The following is a 21,875-nucleotide window of genomic DNA, read 5'->3' as shown; positions in this document are numbered from 1 at the left end:
AATCATTCGGTGGACAGTCACGTCACCGATACGCCGACTGCCAACGATAGCAATGAGAGAATAGCCAACAAGCCTGAACGGACGGTGGACAAAGCCGATCGTAGCCACCACAAGCTCGAGAAGCCTCAACATGCTTCGAAATCTTCGAATTCACATCTGAGGGATACCGAATACCATGCAAAGCCAGTGAACTCGCATAAGGAATTCAGCAACTCCTTTCTATCCAAGGCAGCAGGTGGACTTGGCAAGGCTGGTGGAAAGGCGGGGGCACGAGCAGGGAAGTTCTTTAACAAGCTGGCCCGGAGTGGCAGCAGCCATGAGCGAGAAGTCGATGCTGCACAGGGTTATGTTTGTAGGGTGATCAATATGCCCTTGATTGAGCAAACAAGGGTCACGCGAATCTCCAAGCGGTTGGAAGGCTCCAAGGATAAAACCGAATTCTGGATGCCTGCATTGCCATGGCGGTGTATTGAGTAAGTTCCTGAATAGTAATTATGGGCACAACTAGTACTAACAGATTACAGTTATCTCAATATGAACGGATGTGAGCAGGAGGGTCTGTATCGAATCCCAGGCAGCGGAAGGGAAGTCAAGCAATGGCAGATGCGATTCGATCAAGGTGTGTTCTTTGCATACGGTATTAATATCCGTGTTCTAACGTGTTTAGAATATGATATCGACCTCTTCTCTGATCCGGATCTCTACGACATCAACACCATCACGTCTCTCTTCAAGGCCTGGCTCCGTGATCTTCCCGATGAGGTCTTCCCAAAACCCACCCAAATCCGCATCGCCGAACAATGCGCAGGCGCACAAACCGCCCCCCAGCTGCTCAAAGACGAGCTTTCCAAACTTCCCCCTTATAATTACTATCTCCTCTTCGCCATCACCTGCCACATCTCGCTCCTGCATTCCTGCGCCGAACAAAACAAGATGACTTACCAAAACCTCTGCATCTGTTTCCAGCCTTGCCTGAAAATGGATTCCTTCATCTTCTACTTCCTCGTATGCGACTGGCGCAATTGCTGGCAAGGCTGCTGGACCGAGAAGGAGTATCTTGAGGATGAGAATCGCTTCCTCGACTCGCAGCAAGCCGCGGCCGGCAACATCCCGCTTCCACCTTCACAGGCACACTCTCCGGCACCCCGCCGCGACAACCTCGCCCCTCCACCGCCAACCCCGCAGCAGTTCTCCTTCGGCTCAGAAACCGTGAACGTGACCGCCCCCAGTCCGCAACTGGAGTCCGTCAGCATCATGGCGGTTGACGATCGCGCCGTCTCGTCCTCAGATAGCACGAATCCGTCGCTCACCGGTAGCGGAACCCCCGAGCGGGCCCGACCGGCGCCGGGTAATCGGACCGAGTCGGGGAAGGACATGAGCGCTGAAGAGAGCAGGCAGACGCCGCCCGGAAGACAGGGAGGTCGGGCTGCAGCGACGGAGTTGCCGCCGATGAAGCCGCTTTCACCCATGCGGCCGTTTCATTGAGAGCGACATGGCAGTGAAACAAGACATCGGCACTTTTAAAAGTTGTTTTCTTGGGGCTCTCGCCCGTTGGGTTTGGATAGATGTGCTGTCTGCTGGGTCCGTGGGTACACCGTGGGTTGAGCATCGACACGTTGCATGCATGCTTACATTCTGTCCTGCGTCTGCGGCCCTCGCGGAGACAGTTATCTTGATTGCTTTTGTTTGGCGAAGTGGTGTCGGTATCTGCAGGTTCGAGGATTGGCGGAGTGCGCCGCCATGTCGACGACGGATTTATTTGGTTTACACACGGTCCCCCCAATGACCCTTTCCTTCCCGCGACATTAAAGACTGGAGGGAGAGGCCACTAATTTATTGAATCACTCAAGGATCCGGAGCGGTAGAGGAGCCGGTGGATTGGTATTATCTAGCATGGGACAGGCTTCCAAAAATGAGATTTCACGCGGGACGGGCATTTGGTGGAGTCATTCTGTACGATATGGAAACGGGTAGCTAGACTTGTGGTGAATTTGAATGCAAGCGTAGCTGGATATCGATCTCATTTTGGATTTGACGTTTTATCGTCCGTCGACATACATGCCATTCCCCTTCCAGCCAGGAGAACGCGAAGGACTATCCGATCGTAGCTTTTCGGGACGACCTTGGACGGGGCACCACGATATGCCACAAGCCTTGCGCTCTGCAACGTATCCTGGGTTAAACTGCCGCTGTGCCTACCAACCTTCCTCACGTCATAGCTGTCCGGTATTCCTCCCGACATTCTCTTTCGAGGCCTGAACCCGCAGATGTTTATTCATGGCCGTACGCCACCTTTCACCCCTTCTTCCCATTCTTCCTCTTGAACACCTGCCCACTCCGCTCTGCCTTCCCCGGTCTCGTCGGCCCCGACCCCCTCGGCTTCCGCTTCTCCGCCTCCTCCTCCGCCACCTTCCTCCGCTCCTCCTTCTCATCCACTTCCACCACCCATTGCAGCTGCTTCTCGCGCATCGCCTTCCCTCCGAACCCGTACCGCTTGACCCAGTCGTGGCTCACCTCGTCCCACACCATCTTCGAGCGCTCGTCCTTCCGTCGCTTCTGGATGCCCTTCCGCTCCGCGAACGCCTCCCACTTCGTCTTCTCCTTCTCCTTGGGGATAGGCTTCTCGCGCGGTAATTGATACTGGGGGGTCGGCAGCGTGAGCGAGACGCCTGTATCGTCGCGGACGATCGGGCAGTTTTGGAGGAGGTGGCCGATCAATGATTGGGCACAGTCGCGCGCGGCGGATTGAAGGGTGGGTTCGATGGACGAGGGGGAAAGGGAGGGAAGTGGGTTGGCGTCGCTGAGGAGGAGGTGCCCGGCGTCGATGGTGTAAGGAATAGGTTTGTTCGGATAGATGAGCTCCTTCATTTCGGCGGCGGATCTGGTAGGTTTTGAGGCGTCGCCGGTTTGCGGGATTGATTGAGTGTCCATATTGAACGTTGGAAAGCTTTGTGCTTTCGAATCGTTTCTATATCTAGGAACTTGACAGGATGGGGGAAATTCATTCGTTCGAAATGCTTCTTGTTGAAATTTCTGAGATATTCGTTTCTGGCACTCCAAGTCCGCTGGGCCAGCCATAATCCTTGCACTTCATATCATGTGACAGTACAGGCCATATATGCCACGTGATTACAACCAAACCTCCAATCTCACAATCTGGTCATGAGCGAGTACATCAGAACACTTGCACAACCTCAAACCTGTCATTTCGACGCAGATGATGGAAGACAAACAATTCTCCAGCCTGACTTCAATGCCATCCTGTACGAATCCGATTCGTGCCGCCTTTAGTAGTCCCGGTAGTCCAACTGTCTACCATCTATCATGATTCTGACTGGACCATCCTCCTGAGTCCATCGAGAAATCCGCCTCGTCGTGGCTCTGGTGTCAAGACGGTGTGAATGGATTATGTTGTAGGTATAAGCCTACGGGACACGAACCACGGTGTAACGTATCGTCCATGCTAGTGAGTGTTCAAGTCAGTATGAGAAGGCTCTTTCGTATTGGCTTGGACGCCGGTTAAGGCAGTATTATCTATATGACCATTGTCCCTGTTGTCTTTTTCGAGATTGATTCAATGTAGTTGCGAGCATGAATCCACGTTTTCTCTTTAGCTTTATCTAGTCACACTTCTCTGAGTCATGGATCCGTTTTCAGCCATCTCTAGTGTATTTCAAATTGCTGGAGTCTTGATAGCCTACATCACCGATTTCAGGAACGCACCTAAAGAGCTAAATGACTGTGCCATCGAAATATCTCATCTCACACTCCTATTCACTCAAATCAGACTCCGTGCGGCTTACTGTGACGACACAGATAGGAAGTTTGGAGACGTGTGGCAGACCCTCGTGAATGACTACGAGGATGACGGCCCTATTCAACAGTATGCGTGTACTTTGAATGAACTCCATAAAATGCTCCCAAAGCCTGGCAATAAATCGAGTGCATTCAGCCATCGGATAAGGTATCATTTCAATCATCAACAGATATCAAGGATACTAGCGAGATTGCAAAGGACTACCTCAATCTTCCAATTAGCGCTCGAAATGGATGTCTCGTAAGGCCCCGATAGATTCTCAACCTAGAATAGGAAAGCACCTACTGATATCGGCGTCATTCCAGAAATTTGGTTCGAAGGATCAAGGAAGACACCGCCACGATTCGAAATGATCTCCATACCATCCGAAGAAATACAGATGGGATCAAAGTTCTTCAAGATACCGCTACTCAACACAACTGTGAGACCATTTTGAAATGGCTGTCTCCATTGAACTTTCACGCGCAACATTGCGATACCCTGCGTCAACGAGAGGATGGGACAGGCAGGTGGTTTCTGGAATCCAACGACTTCATAGACTGGTTCCGCACCTCCCAAGGGACACTGTTTTGCCCAGGAGTACCCGGAGCAGGCAAGACGATTATCTCTGCTGTCACAATCGACCACCTTCTCGATATCGCATCTGTCGACGGCAACAGTGCTATAGCGTTTTGGTATTGCAACTACCATAGCCAGCGCGAGCAAACTGCCGAGAATCTTTTGGGTGCTACTTTGCAGCAGCTGGTCCAACAAGGAAGAAGTCTCCCAACAGTCGTTCAAAATCTCTATGACCAGCACATCAGCAAAGGAACCCGACCGTCCATTCCCGAAGTTCTGAATGCCCTGGAAACTGTTTCGGCCGAATATCAGACAATATATATTGTGATTGATGCCCTAGACGAGTGCGATAGCCGGATTCGAAATACTCTTCTAGGCACTTTCGACAGGATCCGTCGCGTCACAGATGTGCGCTTGATGGTGACCTCTCGCTTTAATCCAGGCATAGAAAGCAAACTCAAAGCATCTAAGAAGCTGGAGATCCGGGCAAACGAACACGATATCAGGAAATATGTCATATCTCAATTCAAGGAACTTCCCGACTTTGTCCAGGATGATGAGGAACTGCAGGAACTCATTGTCACAAGGATCATCGTTGCGGCAGATGGCATGTATGGTTCAATGCTGGACCTATGTGTTAATCAAACTGACTAATTTCTCTAAGGTTTCTCCTGGCCCACCTCCATTTCGACTCGCTTCTGGATAAGCAGACTAAGTTTAAACTGAGACAGGCGTTGAATCTCTTGGCGAAGGGGTCTGAAGCAATTGTGCATGCATACAACGAGGCAGTTCAAAGAGTCGAATATCAATTGCCGGGAAATGCAAGCCTGGCCAGAAATGCAATAGCATGGATTTTCTGCGCCAAAGCGTCTCTAACCAGTCGGCAATTATGCCATGCCTTGGGAGTCGAGCGAGGAGATACTGATTTGAATGAGGAAAACATCCCAGACATTGGCACCGTCGTCTCTCTCTGCGCCGGGCTCATCGTTTTTGACGAGGAACTCGACCTTGTCCGCCTGGTTCACTATACCGCATACGAGTTCCTCCAGCATATCCGAAATGCATGGATTCCTCACGCCGAAGCAGAATTCGCTGGTGTCTGCATCACCTATCTCAGTTTCAGCACATTCAAAGCCGGACCTTGCTCTTCCGACGATGATCTGGAGAGAAGGTTGAGAGAAATGCCATTTGCCATCTACGCTGCTTCATATTGGGACAAACATGTCCAGGCCGTACCTGAGCAGGAGTCCGAACCCGTCCTTTCCTTCCTTAGGAACCCGGAAATACTCGCATCAGTCCTCCAGGCGACGTACTTCTTATCATACAGCCCCACGATGACTCGCTTTGGCGAAAAAGTTGTCACTGATGCTCCGTCACAAAAATTCGTGCGGAAAGTGACCGCATTGCACGTCTTGGCACAACTCGGGTTTGACCAGTTGTTGTTAAGATTGCTTCGACTTGAGGGCATTGACAGCAACTCGAAGGATGACAATGGACAGACAGCTCTCCACGTGGCTTCTCAGCAAGGAAACTACTCCGTTGTAAAGGTTCTCCTTGATCAACCTAACCTCATGCCCAATACCGAAGACAATAATGGAAGAAGTCCGCTCTCTTTAGCAGCCCAAGAGGGCCATCAGGCTATCATTTCGCTCTTGTTGGGCCGATGCGATGTCAATGTGCATTCACGGGACAAGGAAGGCCGTACTCCGCTGTCTTGGGCTACGGAAATGGGTCACGAGCCCATCGTGAGGGTCCTGCTAGAGCGACCAGATATCAATGCCGACTCGATGGACGTAGAAGGGCTAACACCTCTATTCTATGCTGCCAAATCCGGCCACCCCGCTATCGTACGTTTACTGCTTGATCGCGACGATGTCGATGCGAGCTCCATGGACATTTGGGGCCGAACGCCGCTGCATCTTGCCGCCGCGGGTGGTTGTGGCTGTACGCCTGTGATTACAATGTTGCTAGATCACGGCGTTGATGTCGATGCCCAAGATTGCGATGGAGGGACGCCCTTTCTGAATGCTATCGGCAGAATTGGGACGTTGCAATATTCCTTGGACAAATTGATCATCAATGGTTATATCGATGTCAATTCGAAGGACCGCTCTGGACGGACCCCCTTATCAGCAACAAGTTTTATCAATCACGAGCAAGGCTACGAGTCCAACTCCTTTGACCGATACACCCTTGTCTTAGAACGCCATCATCCAGATGAACCGAAAGAAGACAATGGGAACCCCCGCCTCTTGTCAATGATTGAAGAATTCTGGAACGCGGAAGCTGTCATCCGGCTCTTCCTTGCAAAGGATGGCGTCGATATCAATTGTCGAACAGAGCAGGGCATCACACCGCTGATACTGGCAGTGCAGCAAGGCTGGAACGTCGTTGTCCAGTCTCTTCTGGAGCGGGACAATCTCAACATCATGTGGAAACATTGGAAATGGGGCGAGATGGGGAAATCGGCCATCTGGTGGGCCGGGGCAATTGGCCGAGAAGATATTCTGCAACTTTTGTTGGAGCACCGTAACTCCGATCCGACTTCAGAAGACCACTTTGGAAATGGTCGCGATGGATACTCGTTGAAGTACGTTTTGGAGCAATATAAGTCGACGGTTGTCCTCAGGACTCCGCCAGATTCGAGATAAGGCATCTTCTAGGGGAAAGTTTGGGGGCATGGTTGATGATGTGCTCTTGGGATATTACTAAACTGAACATTATTAGTATATAGTACTTTCATTGATACATCATTGATATATCATTCAGGACCGATCTCGTCTGTCTTGAGCCGATATGTTACATCACGTGACCTGAACTCGTTCTCCCTTACATCGCCAAGCCTGATGATGATTGGCCTAGAGCTTTAGAGCGTTGATGTCGATTTTATTCTGGTCCCTGAAGACTTGTCCGCGTTTGTCTGCGACCATTGCAGCCATGTTATGAATCCGAACCGTCGACCTCGACTAAAGCTACGGTTTCAAGTTGTCAGCCATGTCCGGAAAGCGAGTTCTCTCGCAGTGTCTGCACCGACCGTGCCCCCTTCCTCGAATCCCTCCATCCGGTCCCGTCACGCATCAGACGTCTCATTTCGGGACATCATCCCGTGCGGCGGCGGCAGCAAGCACCCGGGGGATCAAGCGATTGAACATCAAGAAGAAAGAGCGCAAAGATGATGGTGGCCGGAGGCCCGCCGTGGGCGAACGAAAGGCGCAACGAACCCGTGTCGTGATCAGCAACACGAACGCCCTCAACGTGCCGGACATCGAATTGATGACCGCGGAGGGTGTGGTGGACGAGAACAATGTTGGTAAAGTGATGGCGTTGCCGGTCACGACGGTTGACTCCTTGCGGGCGGTTGGAGCGTTCAAGAACACCCAAGGTTGGAAGTTCTTCAGGACTCCTTCAACGTTGATCAGAAAGGAGACCGTGGAGATGGCACGGAAGCTTGATGAAGCTGCCAAAGGAGAAGCTATACGGCAGGTTCTTATAGGGGAGAAGAAGAGCGGAAAGAGCGTACTGCTGCTTCAGGCGTTGGCGCATGCGTTCATGCGCGATTGGGTAGTGATCAACTATCGGGAGGGTCCGTCGACAATTCTCCAATGAAGCCCTTACCAGGTGACTGACTTCTCTATTACAGCTCGAGAATTAACAATGGGCTTCACCGATTACGCTCCGATACCAAACACCGATCCAACCCGCTATAGCCAACCCGCTCTCACGGCTACCCTCCTCACATCAATTGTCCAGGCCAACCGCGACATTCTCTCCAAGCTCACAACCGCTCTCACCCATAACCCTCCCGTGACCCTTCCCCAGGGCACCTCCCTCCTCCGTCTCGCCGAGCTAGCGACCAATGACCCCGACATCGCATTACCTGTGTTCCACGCTCTCTGGTCCGAGCTGACGTACAAACCCCCGGCCGATGCACCGCCTGCCTCCCAGCGACCGCCCGTCCTCCTTGCCGTTGATGCCCTTGCTCACTTTATGCGTCCTTCCGCGTACCTTTCCGCCGACGCGCAAACCATCCATGCCCATGACCTGGATCTCATCCAGCACTTCTCGTCGTGCCTCTCCGGCGCGTCCGCCTTGCCGAACGGGGGCGCGGTGATCGCGGCGATGAACAACTCGGATGTACCGAGCGCCAAGTCGTTGAATTTTGCGCTGGCACGAGCGGAGGCTATTCAGAAGGCGAAGAAGGCGGAAGGAGAGGCGGTTGACGTTCCGACCTGGAACCCCTATGAGGAGCTAGACGAGAGAGTGTTTGGATGCTTCGACCCCGCGGTGGTGGAAGTGGTTAGACTAGGCGGAGTAAGTAAGGAGGAGGCGCGTGGGGTGATGGATTATTGGATCAAGAGCGGGATGTGTAGGAAAGAGATGAGGTCGAAGATGGTGAACGAGTTGTGGACATTGAGTGGAAGGGGAGTGATTGGGGAGCTTGAAAGAGGATGTGTGATCAGGAAAATCTGAGGCGAGTTAATGGCACTTGTCTATCACGGTCAAAGCTGCATGTAGTTTTATAGAGTCTGTACGATAGCAGTGGGTATCCAGCACGTACGATTCCCTTGCAACTTTCTCGTCCGAATCAGGCGAACGGTAGTGAAGAGCTTAAGGGAGCAGCTGCCGGCCCAGAATATAATTCAATATCTGTCTTGTATTATACAGGTACCTTGTTTGAGGTCACCAAGTCCCATTCGGACTTCGGTCCATGTCGGTTTCGGTCCATCGATTGTCCAGCATCCCGTTGCGAGATCCCGGTCCCGATCGTCCGATCATCTCACTCCCTATACCGAGCTCTACCAAAGGCCGGCAGGCGGCAGCCGATAGAATCATAGAAGTTCGTGAGAAGTGGATTTTGGAAGCCGGTGGCTTGAATAAAATCCATGCTTTTCCTTTGGACGATCAAAGACTCCTCAGCTGCTCGGCAGGCTGCTGTACTGTTATTTGTTAATGCTGTAGTAGCCAAGTGAGGGCCACGCACGTCATTCCTTCTTGGCTGTGGACCTAGGGAAGCTTAACGCAACATGATCAAGATTTGGTTGCCTTTTGCCTCCTTCAAGTCTTCAACCATGGCAGCATTTTCGGTCTCGAGACTAAATGCCCTTCGTAGTAACGGCCACAACACTTTCACATGACGCTGCCCCGAAATTTCCAGTGGAAGCGAAAAGGAATGTTTCCACAATAGAACCGGACCACGTCCCTCAAACGTTCTAGGTTGTGAGCCTGCCTGACAAAGCCTGGCATAGATAACGACCACTTCTCAACTAAATCGGCAACTCCGCAACATCCAATGTTAGTTATTAGTAATTCCTTCACCTCACGAGAGTTTATCGTATAGTCGTATACAGTACTGAATCAAGCATCAGCTGATGCCAGCGGGCTAGGCCCACCCCCACGGAGACGATGAGCGGACCTCGCATCCAGGAGGTTCGGAAGCCCATCTCGGGTGCTATTGACCCAAAATTCGATCATGTCAATGCCACACAGTGAATGTTCCATCCGGTCATCAGTCCATAATCTGTGGTGCTGGGTTCCCAAGTCCCCTGGCCCGTTCGCCCGCATTCCCCCATCCCAACAGGACCTGGGGTATGTGGAGAAGGCAGAGAGGGTTGCATTGCAGATCACAATGCCGGACGATCGGTGCAATTTTGGACTGTCATTTGCCCATCATTCTTCGAAGGACTGACTAAATCACTCGCTCTAACGGCTCGTAGCTTCTATCATGGTTCAATACTCGGCAGTTTATCAGCAGTTTTCCCGTGTCGTCACTCGTCATGCCGGTAATCACTAACCACAGTCCCTCCTATCGCATAAACTTGCAGCCTCTCCCATCCTCGATCGACAACTGGCGAGATTTTCACCACTCAATTCTTCGTTGTCGCACGTCTTGTTTCTCTTTCTGCGGCGTTGAGTAACCTCTGAAGTCTGTCTAACTAGCACTGCTGCCCTGTGGATATGGAGAAGGAATCGCTAGCAGGGAGCGAGCATTCTCCCTCTGGAGACGAAAAGCAGGTCGATTTGAAGGGGGATATTGTCAGTGCCGACAATGGAATCTACGACCCCGACGCACACCTCTCGCCGGAGGAGCGTGCCGTCATCGAACGAAAACTGCTCTGGAAGCTCGACCTGCGCCTGATCCCATGGCTGTCGTTCCTGTACCTGATCTCGTTCCTCGACAGAACGAACATCGGGAATGCGAAGGTGGACACGCTCCTGCGGGATCTGAAGATGACCGAAGTGCAGTATAACATCTGCCTGACGGTCTTCTTCATTGCCTACTCGCTGTGCGAGCCGTTGACGAACGTGCTGCTGAAGATCCTGCGTCCGAGTAGATTCCTGACCGTCACGATGGTACTATGGGGGATCTGCATGGTCTGCATGGGGCTGGTGCATAACTGGCAAGGCCTCTGTGCTGTTCGCTTCTTCCTCGGGTTGGCGGAAGCTGGACTATTCCCTGGTATGTCATAGCGTTCGTCGCATCGAGTAACAACTAACGGTTATAAGGCGTCAATTACTACTTGTCATGCTGGTACAAGCGCTCCGAATTCGGCGTCCGCGCCGCCATCTTCTTCAGTGCCGCCGCCCTCGCCGGTTCCTTCGGCGGCCTCCTCGCTGCCGCCATCGTGCAAATGCGCGGGATCGGCGGAAAGCCCGGCTGGGCGTGGATCTTTATCCTGGAAGGTCTTGTCACGATCGTCGCCGGCGTCCTGTGCATCTGGCTCGTCCACGATTTCCCGGATGAGGCCAAGTTCCTGAGCGACGACGACCGCGCGCGCGTGCTGCGCCGGCTGCGCGACGACAAGCAGAGCTCGGCGGAGCACGAGGCGTGGAAGAACGACTATCTATGGGCGAGCTTGCGGGATTGGAAGACGTATGCGTTCGCGATCATCTATATGGGTGCGGACGGGACGCTATATGCGTTCTCGCTGTTCCTACCGACCATTCTTACCCAGATGGGGCATTCGGGCATCAAGGCGAACCTGCTGAGCGTGCCGCCGTACGCTGCCGCCGCGGTGGTGACGGTCGCCATTGGGTATATCGCCGACCGGACAAGACAACGCGGACTCTGCAACATCTTCATATCGTTGGTTGGCATTGCTGGGTTTGTCATGCTCATCGGAACCAGCAACCCCCAAGTGCAGTACGCCGGAACATTCCTGGGAGCCGTAGGCATCTACCCTTGCATCGCGAACTCGATCTCCTGGTGCAGTAACAACGTCGAAGGCGTCTTCAAACGCGGCGTCACCCTCGGCATTGTAAGTCCCGCAGTCCCCCTTCGACTCCGCAGGATTCGACTGATCCACATCCGCAGATGATCGGCTGGGGCAACCTGAACGGCATCGTATCAAGCAACATCTACCGTGGCGTGGACAGGCCCCGGTTTTTCCCCGGTCACGCCACCCTCGTGGGGTATATGTCGGTTTTCCTCCTGGGCGGCAGCATCGTCACGTACCTGTTGTTGCGGGCGGAGAACGCCAAACGGCTGCAGGGCAAGCGGGATCATTGGATCGAGGGCAAGTCGCAGGCTGAGATTGACAGGATGGGTGATATGCGGTAAGTTCTGGTTCTTGTGTTTCTTGGTGTGTGTTGCGATGCTGATGTCGACCTCACAGACCGGACTTCATTTACACTCTGTAAATTCTGGCGGATAGAAATTGCGTATTGGCAATATGAATGAACGTGCGGTTATCATCGCTGGAATTCCATTATACAGCTCAGGGGTTTTCCCAGGTGCGGCCATTTGACCATGCTAGATACGGTTCATAAACGTGAAGCGAGAGGTTTCATCTTTCGAAGAATAGCCGCATTATCAGAGTGTTCGGTGGACTTTGGCAAAGAGACACGAAGAAAATGGAACCACCTGCGCCTCCACCTGTTCTGCGGCAGACATCGTGTCCGGGGCACTTCATCCGTGGCCTGATCCCATACGCAGTATTATGAACATCAGATTGAAAAGAGTTAAACCAGAGAACCGATCGTATTCATATCTACGCTAATACTCCAGCTGCCGTATCGCCCTGCCCTGTCCCGTTTCCACTACAATTCATGTTGCGCCTGCAACAATCCAGCTGACCCATCATCGAGGAGCCGGGAAATCCATCCTCTCTTTTGCAACATCCACTTGAGCCCATCCCCAATACATCGAAGAGTACTAAACAGAAAAGCCGGCTCGCAAATAACACCGGCGCTGCAACCCTGGAATGAACAAAGCATAAGGGGTTGTTGTTATACGTGAAAGGGAAGGAAAGGGGCAATGATAAACGCGTTGCTCGTCGACCTCGTCGCCACACCCGTGGTTGGAGAGTTCATCCACTGAAATTTGACCCATGTCATCTCATCCAGTCGTCAACATTGATCCTGCCATCGGCCCAAGGAGTCCAAGCCTTTAGTAACTTTTTTGACCGTCGATCTGCTGTAACATCCGCGCGAAGCACAGTCGATATCCAAACCGCTTAGAACGCAAACCCAAAGGCGAGAGCGACAAGTCCCAGAACCGCGCCGGTTCCATATTGCCTCCCGACGTCCAACGCCACTGCCGCAGCGCTGCTCGGAGCAGCCGATGCGCCTCCAGCCGGTGAGGAAACCTCGCTTCCGCGGGACGAGCCGCCCGTGCTACCAGTAGGCGAGGTTGAGGAGGCGGTCGAGGAGGCGGTAGAGCTCACGCCTTTGGAGGGCAGGGGAGAGGCGAGGGCGGAGGCGTTCTTCTGGCCACAGGTGACGGAGAGGCAGATGTTTTGGCCGGGGAGGTTGTCGGGGTTGGACTTGACGCATTGCGCCTTCCATTCTTCGCACATGAGACCGGGGAGGGTTTGGGAATAGTCGGAAATGTTGGGGGTGCTGCCGCCGAAGCATTCGCATTCCCACTCAAGGAGTTTCTGGGGGGGGTTAGCGGTGGTTGTAGAAGCGAGCTCGGTTGGGAAGTGCTTGTTGTGACTAGGTGGAGGGATTATGTTGTTTGGTGACTTGGTGTAGGGAAAGCACAGCGCATGGATTGCGGTGGAGTGGATGAGAGGATGAACTCAGGGATGATTCATATCTTAATTCTTACCTGATTGCAAGTGTTGGCTGCCGTCCTTCCACCGCAGATCTGAGGACAGCTGTTCTGTTGCGCGCGGCACCAAGAAATGCGAGTGTTCGTATCCACAGAATTGGGCAGGACGGCGTAGGTGTCGTCGCTGGAGCTGGTGTCGTTCTGAGCGGCGACCAGGCTGGCCAACGTCGCCGTGATGGCGATCAGCACGGAAGAGGTATGCATGGCGATCGAGAGTGGATTTTAAGAGTGGAATTGAGAGGGGACAAGTGGTGATGATGTGGCGTCGGAGGTGAAGATGGAGAATGGGGCGGGGGATCGGCGCAAAGTAGCTAATGGATGCGAGGATGAAGATGAAGCAAGTTTGCCAGATGGGAAGTCTACAGATGCTGGATGAGCAATGGATGAGATGGATAGACGGAAGAGAAAAGAATTGGATGTGGATGGGGAGAAGAAAAGGAAAGAAAAGGAAAGAAAAAGAGACGGTGGAGGAGATTCGGGATGGGGCAGTTGTTAGCGGCAGGTTGAAGTCGTGAGAGGAGGCAGGGACTGCTATGGGACATTCCCCTCTTCCGATTCCGACTATCTATGCTTCATGTTTCATGATGATTTGCTGTGGAAACGGATTAGTTCATTGACTGTGTGGCTAGCAGCATGTATCCTGTATCCAACCCCCTCAAACCGTCCTCCGTTTGAAACCATCGTGACACTCCCCGCTACTCTCCTGCCATATGTAGCACCCATATCTCTGCCGTACCATCTCACCAATAAGTCTCCATCCATTCTGTATTACTTGTTCCGTTATCCGGTTGTCCCCATCTGGAATCTCGGTCGTAATTACTGGCCTCATGCCCCCGTCGTTTGTAGGTTTGTTTCGTTCTCGTCGTTGCCGAAACCCGAGATTGGTTCCTACTTCCCTCAATTTCCGGCGCCTCCGGTGATGGAACTACCGCCGCGGGAGGGGCCTGTCAAGTTTTGGTGTCGCTGGTTAGTTAAATGAGGGCTCAGGGCAGGATTGCCACTGGGGATTGACTGATTAGTGACGATAGTGGCTTACAACCAGAATGCCATCATAATGGAATCTTGATCATAGCTTTCATCACGTTGCTGGGACATCGGATGCACTTCGACGCCACTTTCCGCGATTTGCCCTGCCTTAGCGCTGCATAACATTTCACAGGGATGATGTTGATACTTCATGATACTAATTGATAATGGATTGTGCATAGCCAACACGCAAGCCACTTCAAGCTGGATGATACAATGGGTATGATGGTTAATAAATGATATCTGATTTATATAATTCTCTTTTGTCTGGTTCTCAGGAACCGGAAACGACAGATCTTCGGTTCCAATTCACAAATCGTCCAGTCTCTAGAATGTCCTCGCTCGGGACACTCCTGACTCCAGAGATAACGGAACCGCCCGCGCGACTTTTCCAGTCCCTGTTTAGTGTTTAGTGCTTCCCTGATTTAGGGAATCCTGTCAGATTCCACTAGGACAAACATGGACTAGCCAATTCATGTTGGACCAGGAAATGAAGCCTGCGAATGTGCAATATCAAGAACTTTTGAGGTCTCGTGAAGAAGGTATACATACATCCATATATAGTGGTGCACCCACCTCCCAGCCTTAATCAGATGCGGCTCCATTGCCTCACAAGGCTAAACGTGCCGTACAGATCGCTGTCCACCCGCCAAACATCCCTCCTCTATCCTCTCTGCCATCACCTCCGCTCCTTTTCCTCCATCGACCGCCCATTCCAAGGTACGGAAACCTCCAACCCCTCCTCATACCGGTCCCTCTAACAAACTCCGCAGAAGACGACGTCGTCCTCATCCGCCCCGTCAACCGCCCCTCCGCCGACGGCAAGCTCCTCAAAGCCTTGAAGCCCGCCAAGTCGCAGAACGTTCACCGCGGCCAACTGCGCCATGAGGACGTCATCGGCAAGCGGCCGCGCGACGTGGTGCGGAGCAGCCGCGAGGAGGCGTATCGGGTGTATGCGCCGACGTTGGATGAGTACGTGCGGTTGACGCCGCGGGAGGTGACGCCGGTGAGTAGGATCCTCTGCGACGCGATCGACGACGGCACAATTGCGGTTGGCTGACGGGATGCTATGGGGGGGTAGATCTACGCGTGCGATGCGAATCTCATCGTGTCGTTGCTGGATATCCACGTCGAGCCACCCAGCGCCGAGAATGACGCCCCGTTCGAGGTGCTCGAGGCTGGGACCGGCCAGGGAGGGTTGACGCTCCATCTCGCGCGAGCCATCGCCGCTGGGAACGCACCTCCACCCCCTCTACCACCACTAGCACTCGAAATTGCGCACGAGCGAGCCCAACAGCCAGGAACCGACGCTGCTGTCCTCCCCCCAATACACCCCTCCACCCCCTCCATATCATCCGAACTATCTCCTCCGCCATCCGCCGAAACCCCCGAGCCTTCACCCCCTTTACCCCCATCTTCAGAACCCCCTCCACCCAACCCCTCCGAAGTCTCCGACCCCGTCGCCGACCCCGCCACCCTCGCCACCCTTCAAACCTACACGCACTACAAATCCACCCGCCACGCCATCCTCCACTCCTGCGACCGCGCCCCCACCTTCCAAAAGCACGCCCGCAAAATCGTCCGCACCTTCCGCCGGGGGATCTACTACCCGCACGTCGATTTCCACGTCTGCACGCCGACCGAGTACCTCGCGCGACGCTTCGACTCCCTTCCTACCCGAGAACCAACGGACGGAGACGGAGTTGTGGACGTGGCCGGCGACGAGGAAGGTTTCCTTTCTGCCGCGGTCCTCGACCTCCCCTCCCCGGAAACACACCTCCCGGCGGTTGCGCGCGCGCTGCGGCGGGACGCACCGGTGGCGCTGTGGGTGCCGAGTATTACGCAGCTGTGTCGGGGGATCGACGCGGTGCGGGCGGAGGGGCTACCGTTGGTGTTGGAACGGGTGGTGGAGGCTGTGAGTGGGAGTGGAGGGAGTGGGGGGCGGGAATGGGATTTGAGGAGGGTGAGGGTGAGGGAGAAGGATAAGGAGAGGGAGAAGTTGAGGGAAGAGGGGGATGGTGCGGAAGAGGGGGGAGAGGGGGGTGTTGGGAGTGGGAGGGATCGGACGGAAGAGGAGACGGTTTGGGTTTGTAGACCTAAGGTGGGTGCTATGACGACCGGAGGGGGGTTTATCGGGATCTGGAGGAAAGCTTCAACATGACCGGCAGCTTTTGCATCCTCCGACGATTTCCTCATCCCTCGCCCTGTATGCAACACTACCTGTACGATATTGTCAAAAACAGCGAGATTTGTGTAAAAATATATGTTCATTATTAAAGATAGACATGCGTGGGATATCTGCGCTCAAAGGAACTTATGCCAAAGAAATCCGTTCAATATCAGCAGCCCGATAGATTTTGGAGGTATTTATCATCATCGCATCTCGCAAGGTCCCGTTCCAGGAAGGACCATGTGATGCATTGCGCTTCCGTCGTCACCGACAATCGGACTCCGCCCAGCCCTATCCCACCTCATGAGCATCTAACGCCGAACATCCAAATGACCCATCCAACCCCCTAAATCCTCCTACTTCTCCCTCAATGGCAACTCCCTCTTACTCCACGGCAACATACCACCCCCCTGATACCCCCACCCCCCCGCCTGCTGCGCCGGCGGCGTCGGCGGCGTCGGCTCCCCGGGCCTCGACCCGCCCAGCGCATGGAACGCGTTCGTCCGCGGCGTCATCAGCGGGGCGCCGCTCGCGCTCGGCGTCCCCGGCGGCAGGCCCGGGGTGGGCAGACTCCGCAGCTCCCACTGCTGCGCCTCGGAGAGCTCCTCGTGGTGGGATTTCAGCTCGTGGCGATGGGCGCGGATGTCGGCGCGCTTGGCTTTTTGGGCGGCGGTGGGGATGCAGTTGTAGAGGCTGAGGGCGAGGTAGAGGGCGTAGAGGGCGCTGGTTGGCGGGGTTAGTGATTGGAAGGGGCGAGGGGTGGGGTGGGGAAACGTACAGCATGAGAGAGCTGAGGACGAATGCAACTTTTGCTTGCATGCAGTATCCTTTGAGGGTATTGTACGACGAAATCTTGCAGTCCTTCGTGATATACCATGCCAGGCCTTTCTGCGGATGACGTGGGTCGGAGAGGTCTTTGGACGACTGACCGTACACACTGTAGGCATAGACCCCGACCAAAGCGCTGTGGACGATAACGGAGATAACCGGGACGAATGCATGGAGGACATGCATCGTCCCTTTGGTGAGGAGGAGGAATAGACCGAGGACGGAGGCGACGAGATTGAAGTTCGTGAGGCTGCTGAAGATTAATTCGGAGTTTCGAACTACTTGGGCGGTGCTTGAATCGCACCATCGCATGGTAAAGCGCCACTTACAATTGACTCCATATCAACGGCGTCTTATACGACCTGTAGTTGGCCGCGGCATATAAACCCGCCTTCGGGTCGCTGTTGAAGCCTTGATCGGCTCCCTCCTGCCATAGCTTCGTCCGATATAAATCCGGAGCCGCGATACCGAAGAGCGCGAGGATTGGTATCGTCAGAGCTAGTTCGATGACCATGAGTCCCCAGAGGATTAAGGGCGTCCGCCACTTCTTCGAGGGGAAGAAGTGCATTGTGCGAAAGGTTTCCCGAGACGGCAATATCTGCCTCTTGCGTGTCTCGTCTCGATATCAGATGGTCGGGCGAGTTTAAAGCGGCGGCAGTGCTGGAAGGACACCCAGTCAACGGTACGACTCCAAAGCAAGTTTTTGCATGAGCCCTAGTCAAACTCCCACTCCTCCTCTTGTACTCTCCGTCAGTCCTGCTGTGTCGGAGGGAGAATCCTGGTATCAGCGATATTACGGTACGTGTCGCGCAGAGGGGATCGAGATCTCTCGCCAAGTCAGCATACTGGGAAGTCCCTCATTCTTAAAGGCGACGAGGGTCGTCAATCCGGCCGCACGCATCGTCTCCCAGACGAACGGTATGGTCTTAGGGGTGTGTGATACGGCGCGGTGGTGGGCGGCAAGAGAGCAGCGGGGCGTTCTGACAGGCTGGAGGTACAGACGAGATACAGCGAGAGGCGGGGGTGGGTTGGCCAATAGGCGCCCGCATCACGCCCGGAGAGCGTGAGAGCGGTGGAGTTCTTCCTTGTTATTCCTAATAACCCAGCAAGGATGCGTAAGATCACCAACGGAGTCCAGCCAAGCCGCGCAAGCTCCATGCGACGGATGATCCCGTGCGTTGGGGATGACGCTAGCTCATTTGGAGCAGGGGGAATATTGACTCGTCTAACTTCTTGCTCTGGACCTAGTACGTAGTAGATATTTGACATGTGCAGTAAAAAGGACAATGGAAAGAAGGACGGAAAGATTGGTTGTTACAAGACATATTGCAATACACACGCCTATCAGCTTGTGGCATACATTCATGTGCAGAAAGGAGTTGAGGTCCTTCGTTCTTAGTTCCTACGGGTACCCTTTCTCGGAAATATTGGGGGTGTCAACCGACCAATTAGACATCGACGCTTGACTATGCTCCTCCCCTTGGTAACTTTGTTGTCAACGACATCGACCTCTTCGAGCGCAAAGAACGAAGTCCGGTTAAGTCACGTGGGGGAATATAGAGTTGAAAAGACCAGATATCTGTCCTAAGTGTGAAGTCTGACTCATAACAACAAGTAAGAACACGAACGGCCCCATCCATGGTATCCCCGCCGTCTCCAGATGGCCTCGATCCTAAACGCCTTGCCAAAACTGACACGCTCCGGTCCCAGCATGAATATATACATCGGAGCAGTTACACCACCACCTGCCCTCCCTCGACCAAGACATGATCTTCGAACTTGCCACGGTCGCCGTGCTCCAATCTCGACCACGTGCTGATGCCGCCGTCGTTGGCGTCCAGCTCGAAGAACCGGACCCGTCGACGATATCCGCCGTAGCCGCCGTAGCCACCGAGCCCAGCCCCACCGCCGTAGCAGAGCCACATGTTCTTGGACATGGTGCGCTGGTCGTGGGATGAGGTCGGTTCTTCGCCGTTAGGCTTGGAGGAGATGCCGCAGAAGGAGTTCGCATGGTCGCTGGGATAGGTTAGTGAGAAGGATTTTGAAGGGGTAATGGCACCTACTGTCCGACGCTGAGAACGCTGATTCCTTCTTCGAGGAGAGCATCGCGGAAACCCGTGTTCTTATTCGGCGCCATGACGGGCTCTTTCCAGTCGCCGAAAACTACCTGGCCATTATTTTGGTCGTCCCCGCCCGCCGTCACGGAGCCTTGCACCGGTTTCCCGACCTCTCGGTACTCGGGGAGGGGGATGTGGATGAACGCCATGTCTAGATGGATGTGGGTATATTTCTTATGCTGATCTTTCAGCGCGCGGGAGGTAGCTTTGAACCACTTGATTTGGTCTTCTTTGATGTAGTCGTAGCCCTCGTTCCCGCTGTGGCCGTGGGAATCGAGGAGGTAGATGGTAAGCGCGGAGTGCGTGCTGGTGCCGGGCGCAAGAACTTCGACGTAGTAGTTGCCAACGCCGGAGACGGTAGCCGGCCCAGCCTCGCTGAGCGAAAAGGGTAGAGCATGGATCAATGACATCTGCGCTTGGCGGGAGAGGGAGGATTTTTCAAAGTCATCGTGGTTTCCAAATATGGTTGCGAACGGAATTTGGCGCTGGATGAAGATATCCGCGAACTTTAGGATGGCCTGGCTGCTTGTTAGCGCCCATCTGACAATCGTCGCAAACGGGATACATACGGTCTGTGCGTCCGGTGCCGTCTCGCCATTCACTTGGTCACCGCTCAAGATAACCAAGTCTGGCTTCTCCGTGTCAAGCATCTTGCCGAGGAACTCAAGAGTCCTTGGATCCGCCTCGCACCTTCCACCATGCGGTTCCGGCGGTTCCGGGTCTCTACACGCGCCCATTCCCGTGCTGAAATGGATATCGGCCACCTGCATGATCTTGAACCGCCCGTCTCTCCGCACGCGAGGAGTGGGCTTCTCAATAGTTCTTGGAGTTGAACCTCTTTGGACAGTGAGTCGAGGGGTGGCCGCCTCTAACGACATGTCCAGCAATAACGGTGGTTTGAGCTCCCAGCTCGGTCGCGGGTCGGCCGCATCGGCACCGAAGAGCACCTCCACCGCCGTGACCGCCTTCTTGGAATCGCTGTCATGCCGCTTGGAACTGAGTTTGATCCACACGCCGCCCGGCCGGGACTCCCATTTCTGGTTCTCCTGCCCTTTTTCACCCACCGACGGATCCAACCTCCCCACCCGCACGTCCATGACAACCATATCTTTGAGGCCCAGTTCCTCTTCGCGCGCGGAACGGATGTGCACAAACGCCTGCTTGGTCCAGCTGGATCCGAGGTAAAGGTCTTTCTCGATGCGGTGCCATTCATCTGGGTCGAGGCGGCATGATGACAATGGGTTGGCCTTGTTGCAGGTCTTGATCGTGAGGTCGGTGATCACGAGGCCGGGGTGGTGGAGGGGAAGGTGACTGTGGATGGAGTTGGGGAGGACTCGGTAGCGGTTGTCGAGGAAGAAAATAAGGGTGAGGATAACGACGAGGAGTACCCCGAGGTTGACGCTTGCGCGCACCTAAAAATCCTCCAGTTAGCCGATATCCCACGATCCTCCATTCCAGGGAGGCGAGCATGCGCACCAATCGTCGTGTCATGGCTTGCCAAAGGCGCAGTGCAAGCCGATTATCTGTTACATCAGCTGTGAAGGAGACCGGACTGCCGTGCCCCCTCGAACACAGCTTAGTTAGTCATGGAAGAAACTCCTATTGTTGACCTCGGATCATGAGGCCAAGGACAAGTGGGCTGGGCGTTTCAATACCGGTAGACTTGATGAATGAAAGCGATTTTCACGTTGGGGGGTTCAAAGACAATAATGGAGCCCATCCCCAGAATCGACATTGTTAGTGCTTGCCGTCCGCTGGACCATGCTGACTGAGCGCGACTCACTCACAGTCTCACTCACTCAGAACTCACGAGCTTTTCGCTTCGTTGCTGATCTTCCCCTGAATGGGGTCCAGTTATATTCCGTACTGAGTACGTATCTGTCACATTTATCCGCCTGTCTTTCGAATTCGATTTCAATTAGGGAGAACGAGCTTTCTATGTCCGCCGACTTATTCCGATGGTTTTAAGTCATTGGCAAACAATCATTATAGCCAACTCGAATCCAAATGTGTTGTCGAGAAATCATGCTTCTGTAAAATGCCATATGGACTGTGACCTCAACTCTAGATGCTGCACCCAAGTCTGTGAAGGAAGCATATCACGAGCTTTTGTTCAGAGTCCCAATGAGTCGCAAATCCTATGTCTCGTTAATTATGATATCCATTGTGAGTCATTGACGGAAGTCACTGCAAAAGTCATACCTGCCCTTAAGTTCTTCACATCCTCGACTGGCTCTTATAAAGTCATGAAACTCCACTCTCCTTCTACTTTCGCTGCTTCAGCATCCACCACCTGCACTTTAAGGA

At 53.8% G+C, this 21,875-nt stretch overlaps 11 protein-coding genes across 11 annotated transcripts; 7 read left to right on the top strand and 4 right to left on the bottom strand.

The window, feature by feature from the left end:
* Positions 1 to 270: 270 nt before the first annotated feature.
* Positions 271 to 777, top strand: P152DRAFT_367188 (Rho GTPase activation protein; the record flags this gene model as incomplete). The annotated part of the gene is made up of 3 exons (XM_033675444.1): positions 271 to 473; positions 525 to 619; positions 668 to 777. Coding segments are annotated over 3 exons (408 nt in total), but the record flags the coding sequence as incomplete, so codon positions are not given.
* A 1,105-nt stretch (positions 778 to 1,882) lies between these two features.
* P152DRAFT_455102 (RRS1-domain-containing protein) lies at positions 1,883 to 2,952 on the bottom strand. Its single transcript, XM_033678725.1, has one exon. The coding sequence runs from the start codon at positions 2,929 to 2,931 to the stop codon at positions 2,296 to 2,298; it is 636 nt and encodes a 211-aa protein (XP_033537025.1). The 5' UTR covers positions 2,932 to 2,952; the 3' UTR covers positions 1,883 to 2,295.
* A 433-nt stretch (positions 2,953 to 3,385) lies between these two features.
* P152DRAFT_183946 (uncharacterized protein) lies at positions 3,386 to 4,113 on the top strand. Its single transcript, XM_033674198.1, has one exon. The coding sequence runs from the start codon at positions 3,642 to 3,644 to the stop codon at positions 4,059 to 4,061; it is 420 nt and encodes a 139-aa protein (XP_033537024.1). The 5' UTR covers positions 3,386 to 3,641; the 3' UTR covers positions 4,062 to 4,113.
* A 19-nt stretch (positions 4,114 to 4,132) lies between these two features.
* Positions 4,133 to 5,604, top strand: P152DRAFT_381459 (uncharacterized protein; the record flags this gene model as incomplete). Its single annotated transcript, XM_033675733.1, has 2 exons — positions 4,133 to 4,986; positions 5,040 to 5,604. Coding segments are annotated over 2 exons (1,419 nt in total), but the record flags the coding sequence as incomplete, so codon positions are not given.
* A 1,915-nt stretch (positions 5,605 to 7,519) lies between these two features.
* On the top strand, positions 7,520 to 8,821 carry P152DRAFT_368612 (uncharacterized protein; the record flags this gene model as incomplete). Its single annotated transcript, XM_033675465.1, has 2 exons — positions 7,520 to 7,958; positions 8,016 to 8,821. Coding segments are annotated over 2 exons (1,245 nt in total), but the record flags the coding sequence as incomplete, so codon positions are not given.
* A 1,252-nt stretch (positions 8,822 to 10,073) lies between these two features.
* P152DRAFT_183804 (MFS general substrate transporter) lies at positions 10,074 to 12,421 on the top strand. Its single transcript, XM_033674194.1, has 4 exons — positions 10,074 to 10,832; positions 10,880 to 11,631; positions 11,688 to 11,929; positions 11,989 to 12,421. Exons 1-4 carry the CDS (start codon positions 10,331 to 10,333, stop codon positions 12,011 to 12,013), a joined length of 1,521 nt encoding a protein of 506 aa, XP_033537021.1. The 5' UTR covers positions 10,074 to 10,330; the 3' UTR covers positions 12,014 to 12,421.
* Positions 12,422 to 12,644: 223 nt separating this feature from the next.
* On the bottom strand, positions 12,645 to 13,529 carry P152DRAFT_455099 (uncharacterized protein). Its single transcript, XM_033678724.1, has one exon. The coding sequence runs from the start codon at positions 13,168 to 13,170 to the stop codon at positions 12,829 to 12,831; it is 342 nt and encodes a 113-aa protein (XP_033537020.1). The 5' UTR covers positions 13,171 to 13,529; the 3' UTR covers positions 12,645 to 12,828.
* Positions 13,530 to 13,816: 287 nt separating this feature from the next.
* Positions 13,817 to 14,548, top strand: P152DRAFT_183807 (uncharacterized protein). Its single transcript, XM_033674195.1, has one exon. The coding sequence runs from the start codon at positions 14,002 to 14,004 to the stop codon at positions 14,404 to 14,406; it is 405 nt and encodes a 134-aa protein (XP_033537019.1). The 5' UTR covers positions 13,817 to 14,001; the 3' UTR covers positions 14,407 to 14,548.
* Positions 14,549 to 14,956: 408 nt separating this feature from the next.
* P152DRAFT_183853 (uncharacterized protein) lies at positions 14,957 to 16,907 on the top strand. The gene is made up of 4 exons (XM_033674197.1): positions 14,957 to 15,173; positions 15,227 to 15,459; positions 15,535 to 16,164; positions 16,634 to 16,907. The coding sequence occupies exons 1-4, from the start codon at positions 15,047 to 15,049 to the stop codon at positions 16,805 to 16,807; spliced, it is 1,164 nt and encodes a 387-aa protein (XP_033537018.1). The 5' UTR covers positions 14,957 to 15,046; the 3' UTR covers positions 16,808 to 16,907.
* Positions 16,820 to 18,176, bottom strand: P152DRAFT_183826 (uncharacterized protein). Its single transcript, XM_033674196.1, has 3 exons — positions 17,781 to 18,176; positions 17,445 to 17,701; positions 16,820 to 16,934 (listed from the first exon to the last, which is right to left on the bottom strand). The coding sequence occupies exons 1-3, from the start codon at positions 18,017 to 18,019 to the stop codon at positions 16,915 to 16,917; spliced, it is 516 nt and encodes a 171-aa protein (XP_033537017.1). The 5' UTR covers positions 18,020 to 18,176; the 3' UTR covers positions 16,820 to 16,914.
* A 651-nt stretch (positions 18,177 to 18,827) lies between these two features.
* Positions 18,828 to 21,162, bottom strand: P152DRAFT_455096 (Metallo-dependent phosphatase). The gene is made up of 4 exons (XM_033678723.1): positions 21,045 to 21,162; positions 20,138 to 20,980; positions 19,515 to 20,086; positions 18,828 to 19,467 (listed from the first exon to the last, which is right to left on the bottom strand). Exons 1-4 carry the CDS (start codon positions 21,057 to 21,059, stop codon positions 19,185 to 19,187), a joined length of 1,713 nt encoding a protein of 570 aa, XP_033537016.1. The 5' UTR covers positions 21,060 to 21,162; the 3' UTR covers positions 18,828 to 19,184.
* Between the last annotated feature and the right edge of the window lie 713 nt (positions 21,163 to 21,875).

This window comes from Eremomyces bilateralis (assembly GCF_010015585.1).
Source record: "Eremomyces bilateralis CBS 781.70 unplaced genomic scaffold P152scaffold_3, whole genome shotgun sequence".
NCBI lineage: Eukaryota > Fungi > Ascomycota > Dothideomycetes > Eremomycetales > Eremomycetaceae > Eremomyces > Eremomyces bilateralis.
This window is presented reverse-complemented; position numbering and strand designations above follow the sequence as displayed.

Excerpts from the sequence above, each read along its gene's own strand:
- P152DRAFT_183826 (XM_033674196.1), bottom strand. The coding sequence starts at position 18,019 with ATGCACTTCTTCCCCTCGAAGAAGTGGCGGACGCCCTTAATCCTCTGG. Across the intron at positions 17,702-17,780 it reads CCGTTGATATGGAGTCAATT|CCTCACGAACTTCAATCTCG; the intron begins GTAAGTGGCGCT and ends AATCTTCAGCAG. Across the intron at positions 16,935-17,444 it reads CAATACCCTCAAAGGATACT|ATGCTCATGAGGTGGGATAG; the intron begins GCATGCAAGCAA and ends GTTCGGCGTTAG.
- P152DRAFT_455096 (XM_033678723.1), bottom strand. Across the intron at positions 20,087-20,137 it reads CGGCACCGGACGCACAGACC|GCCATCCTAAAGTTCGCGGA; the intron begins GTATGTATCCCG and ends ACAAGCAGCCAG. Across the intron at positions 19,468-19,514 it reads AGCGTTCTCAGCGTCGGACA|CGACCATGCGAACTCCTTCT; the intron begins GTAGGTGCCATT and ends AACCTATCCCAG.
- P152DRAFT_455102 (XM_033678725.1), bottom strand. The coding sequence starts at position 2,931 with ATGGACACTCAATCAATCCCGCAAACCGGCGACGCCTCAAAACCTACC.
- P152DRAFT_183807 (XM_033674195.1), top strand. The coding sequence starts at position 14,002 with ATGTTTCATGATGATTTGCTGTGGAAACGGATTAGTTCATTGACTGTG.
- P152DRAFT_183804 (XM_033674194.1), top strand. The coding sequence starts at position 10,331 with ATGGAGAAGGAATCGCTAGCAGGGAGCGAGCATTCTCCCTCTGGAGAC. Across the intron at positions 10,833-10,879 it reads GGAAGCTGGACTATTCCCTG|GCGTCAATTACTACTTGTCA; the intron begins GTATGTCATAGC and ends AACGGTTATAAG. Across the intron at positions 11,632-11,687 it reads GCGGCGTCACCCTCGGCATT|ATGATCGGCTGGGGCAACCT; the intron begins GTAAGTCCCGCA and ends CCACATCCGCAG.
- P152DRAFT_183946 (XM_033674198.1), top strand. The coding sequence starts at position 3,642 with ATGGATCCGTTTTCAGCCATCTCTAGTGTATTTCAAATTGCTGGAGTC.
- P152DRAFT_183853 (XM_033674197.1), top strand. The coding sequence starts at position 15,047 with ATGCGGCTCCATTGCCTCACAAGGCTAAACGTGCCGTACAGATCGCTG. Across the intron at positions 15,174-15,226 it reads CATCGACCGCCCATTCCAAG|AAGACGACGTCGTCCTCATC; the intron begins GTACGGAAACCT and ends CAAACTCCGCAG. Across the intron at positions 15,460-15,534 it reads CGCCGCGGGAGGTGACGCCG|ATCTACGCGTGCGATGCGAA; the intron begins GTGAGTAGGATC and ends ATGGGGGGGTAG.
- P152DRAFT_455099 (XM_033678724.1), bottom strand. The coding sequence starts at position 13,170 with ATGTGCGAAGAATGGAAGGCGCAATGCGTCAAGTCCAACCCCGACAAC.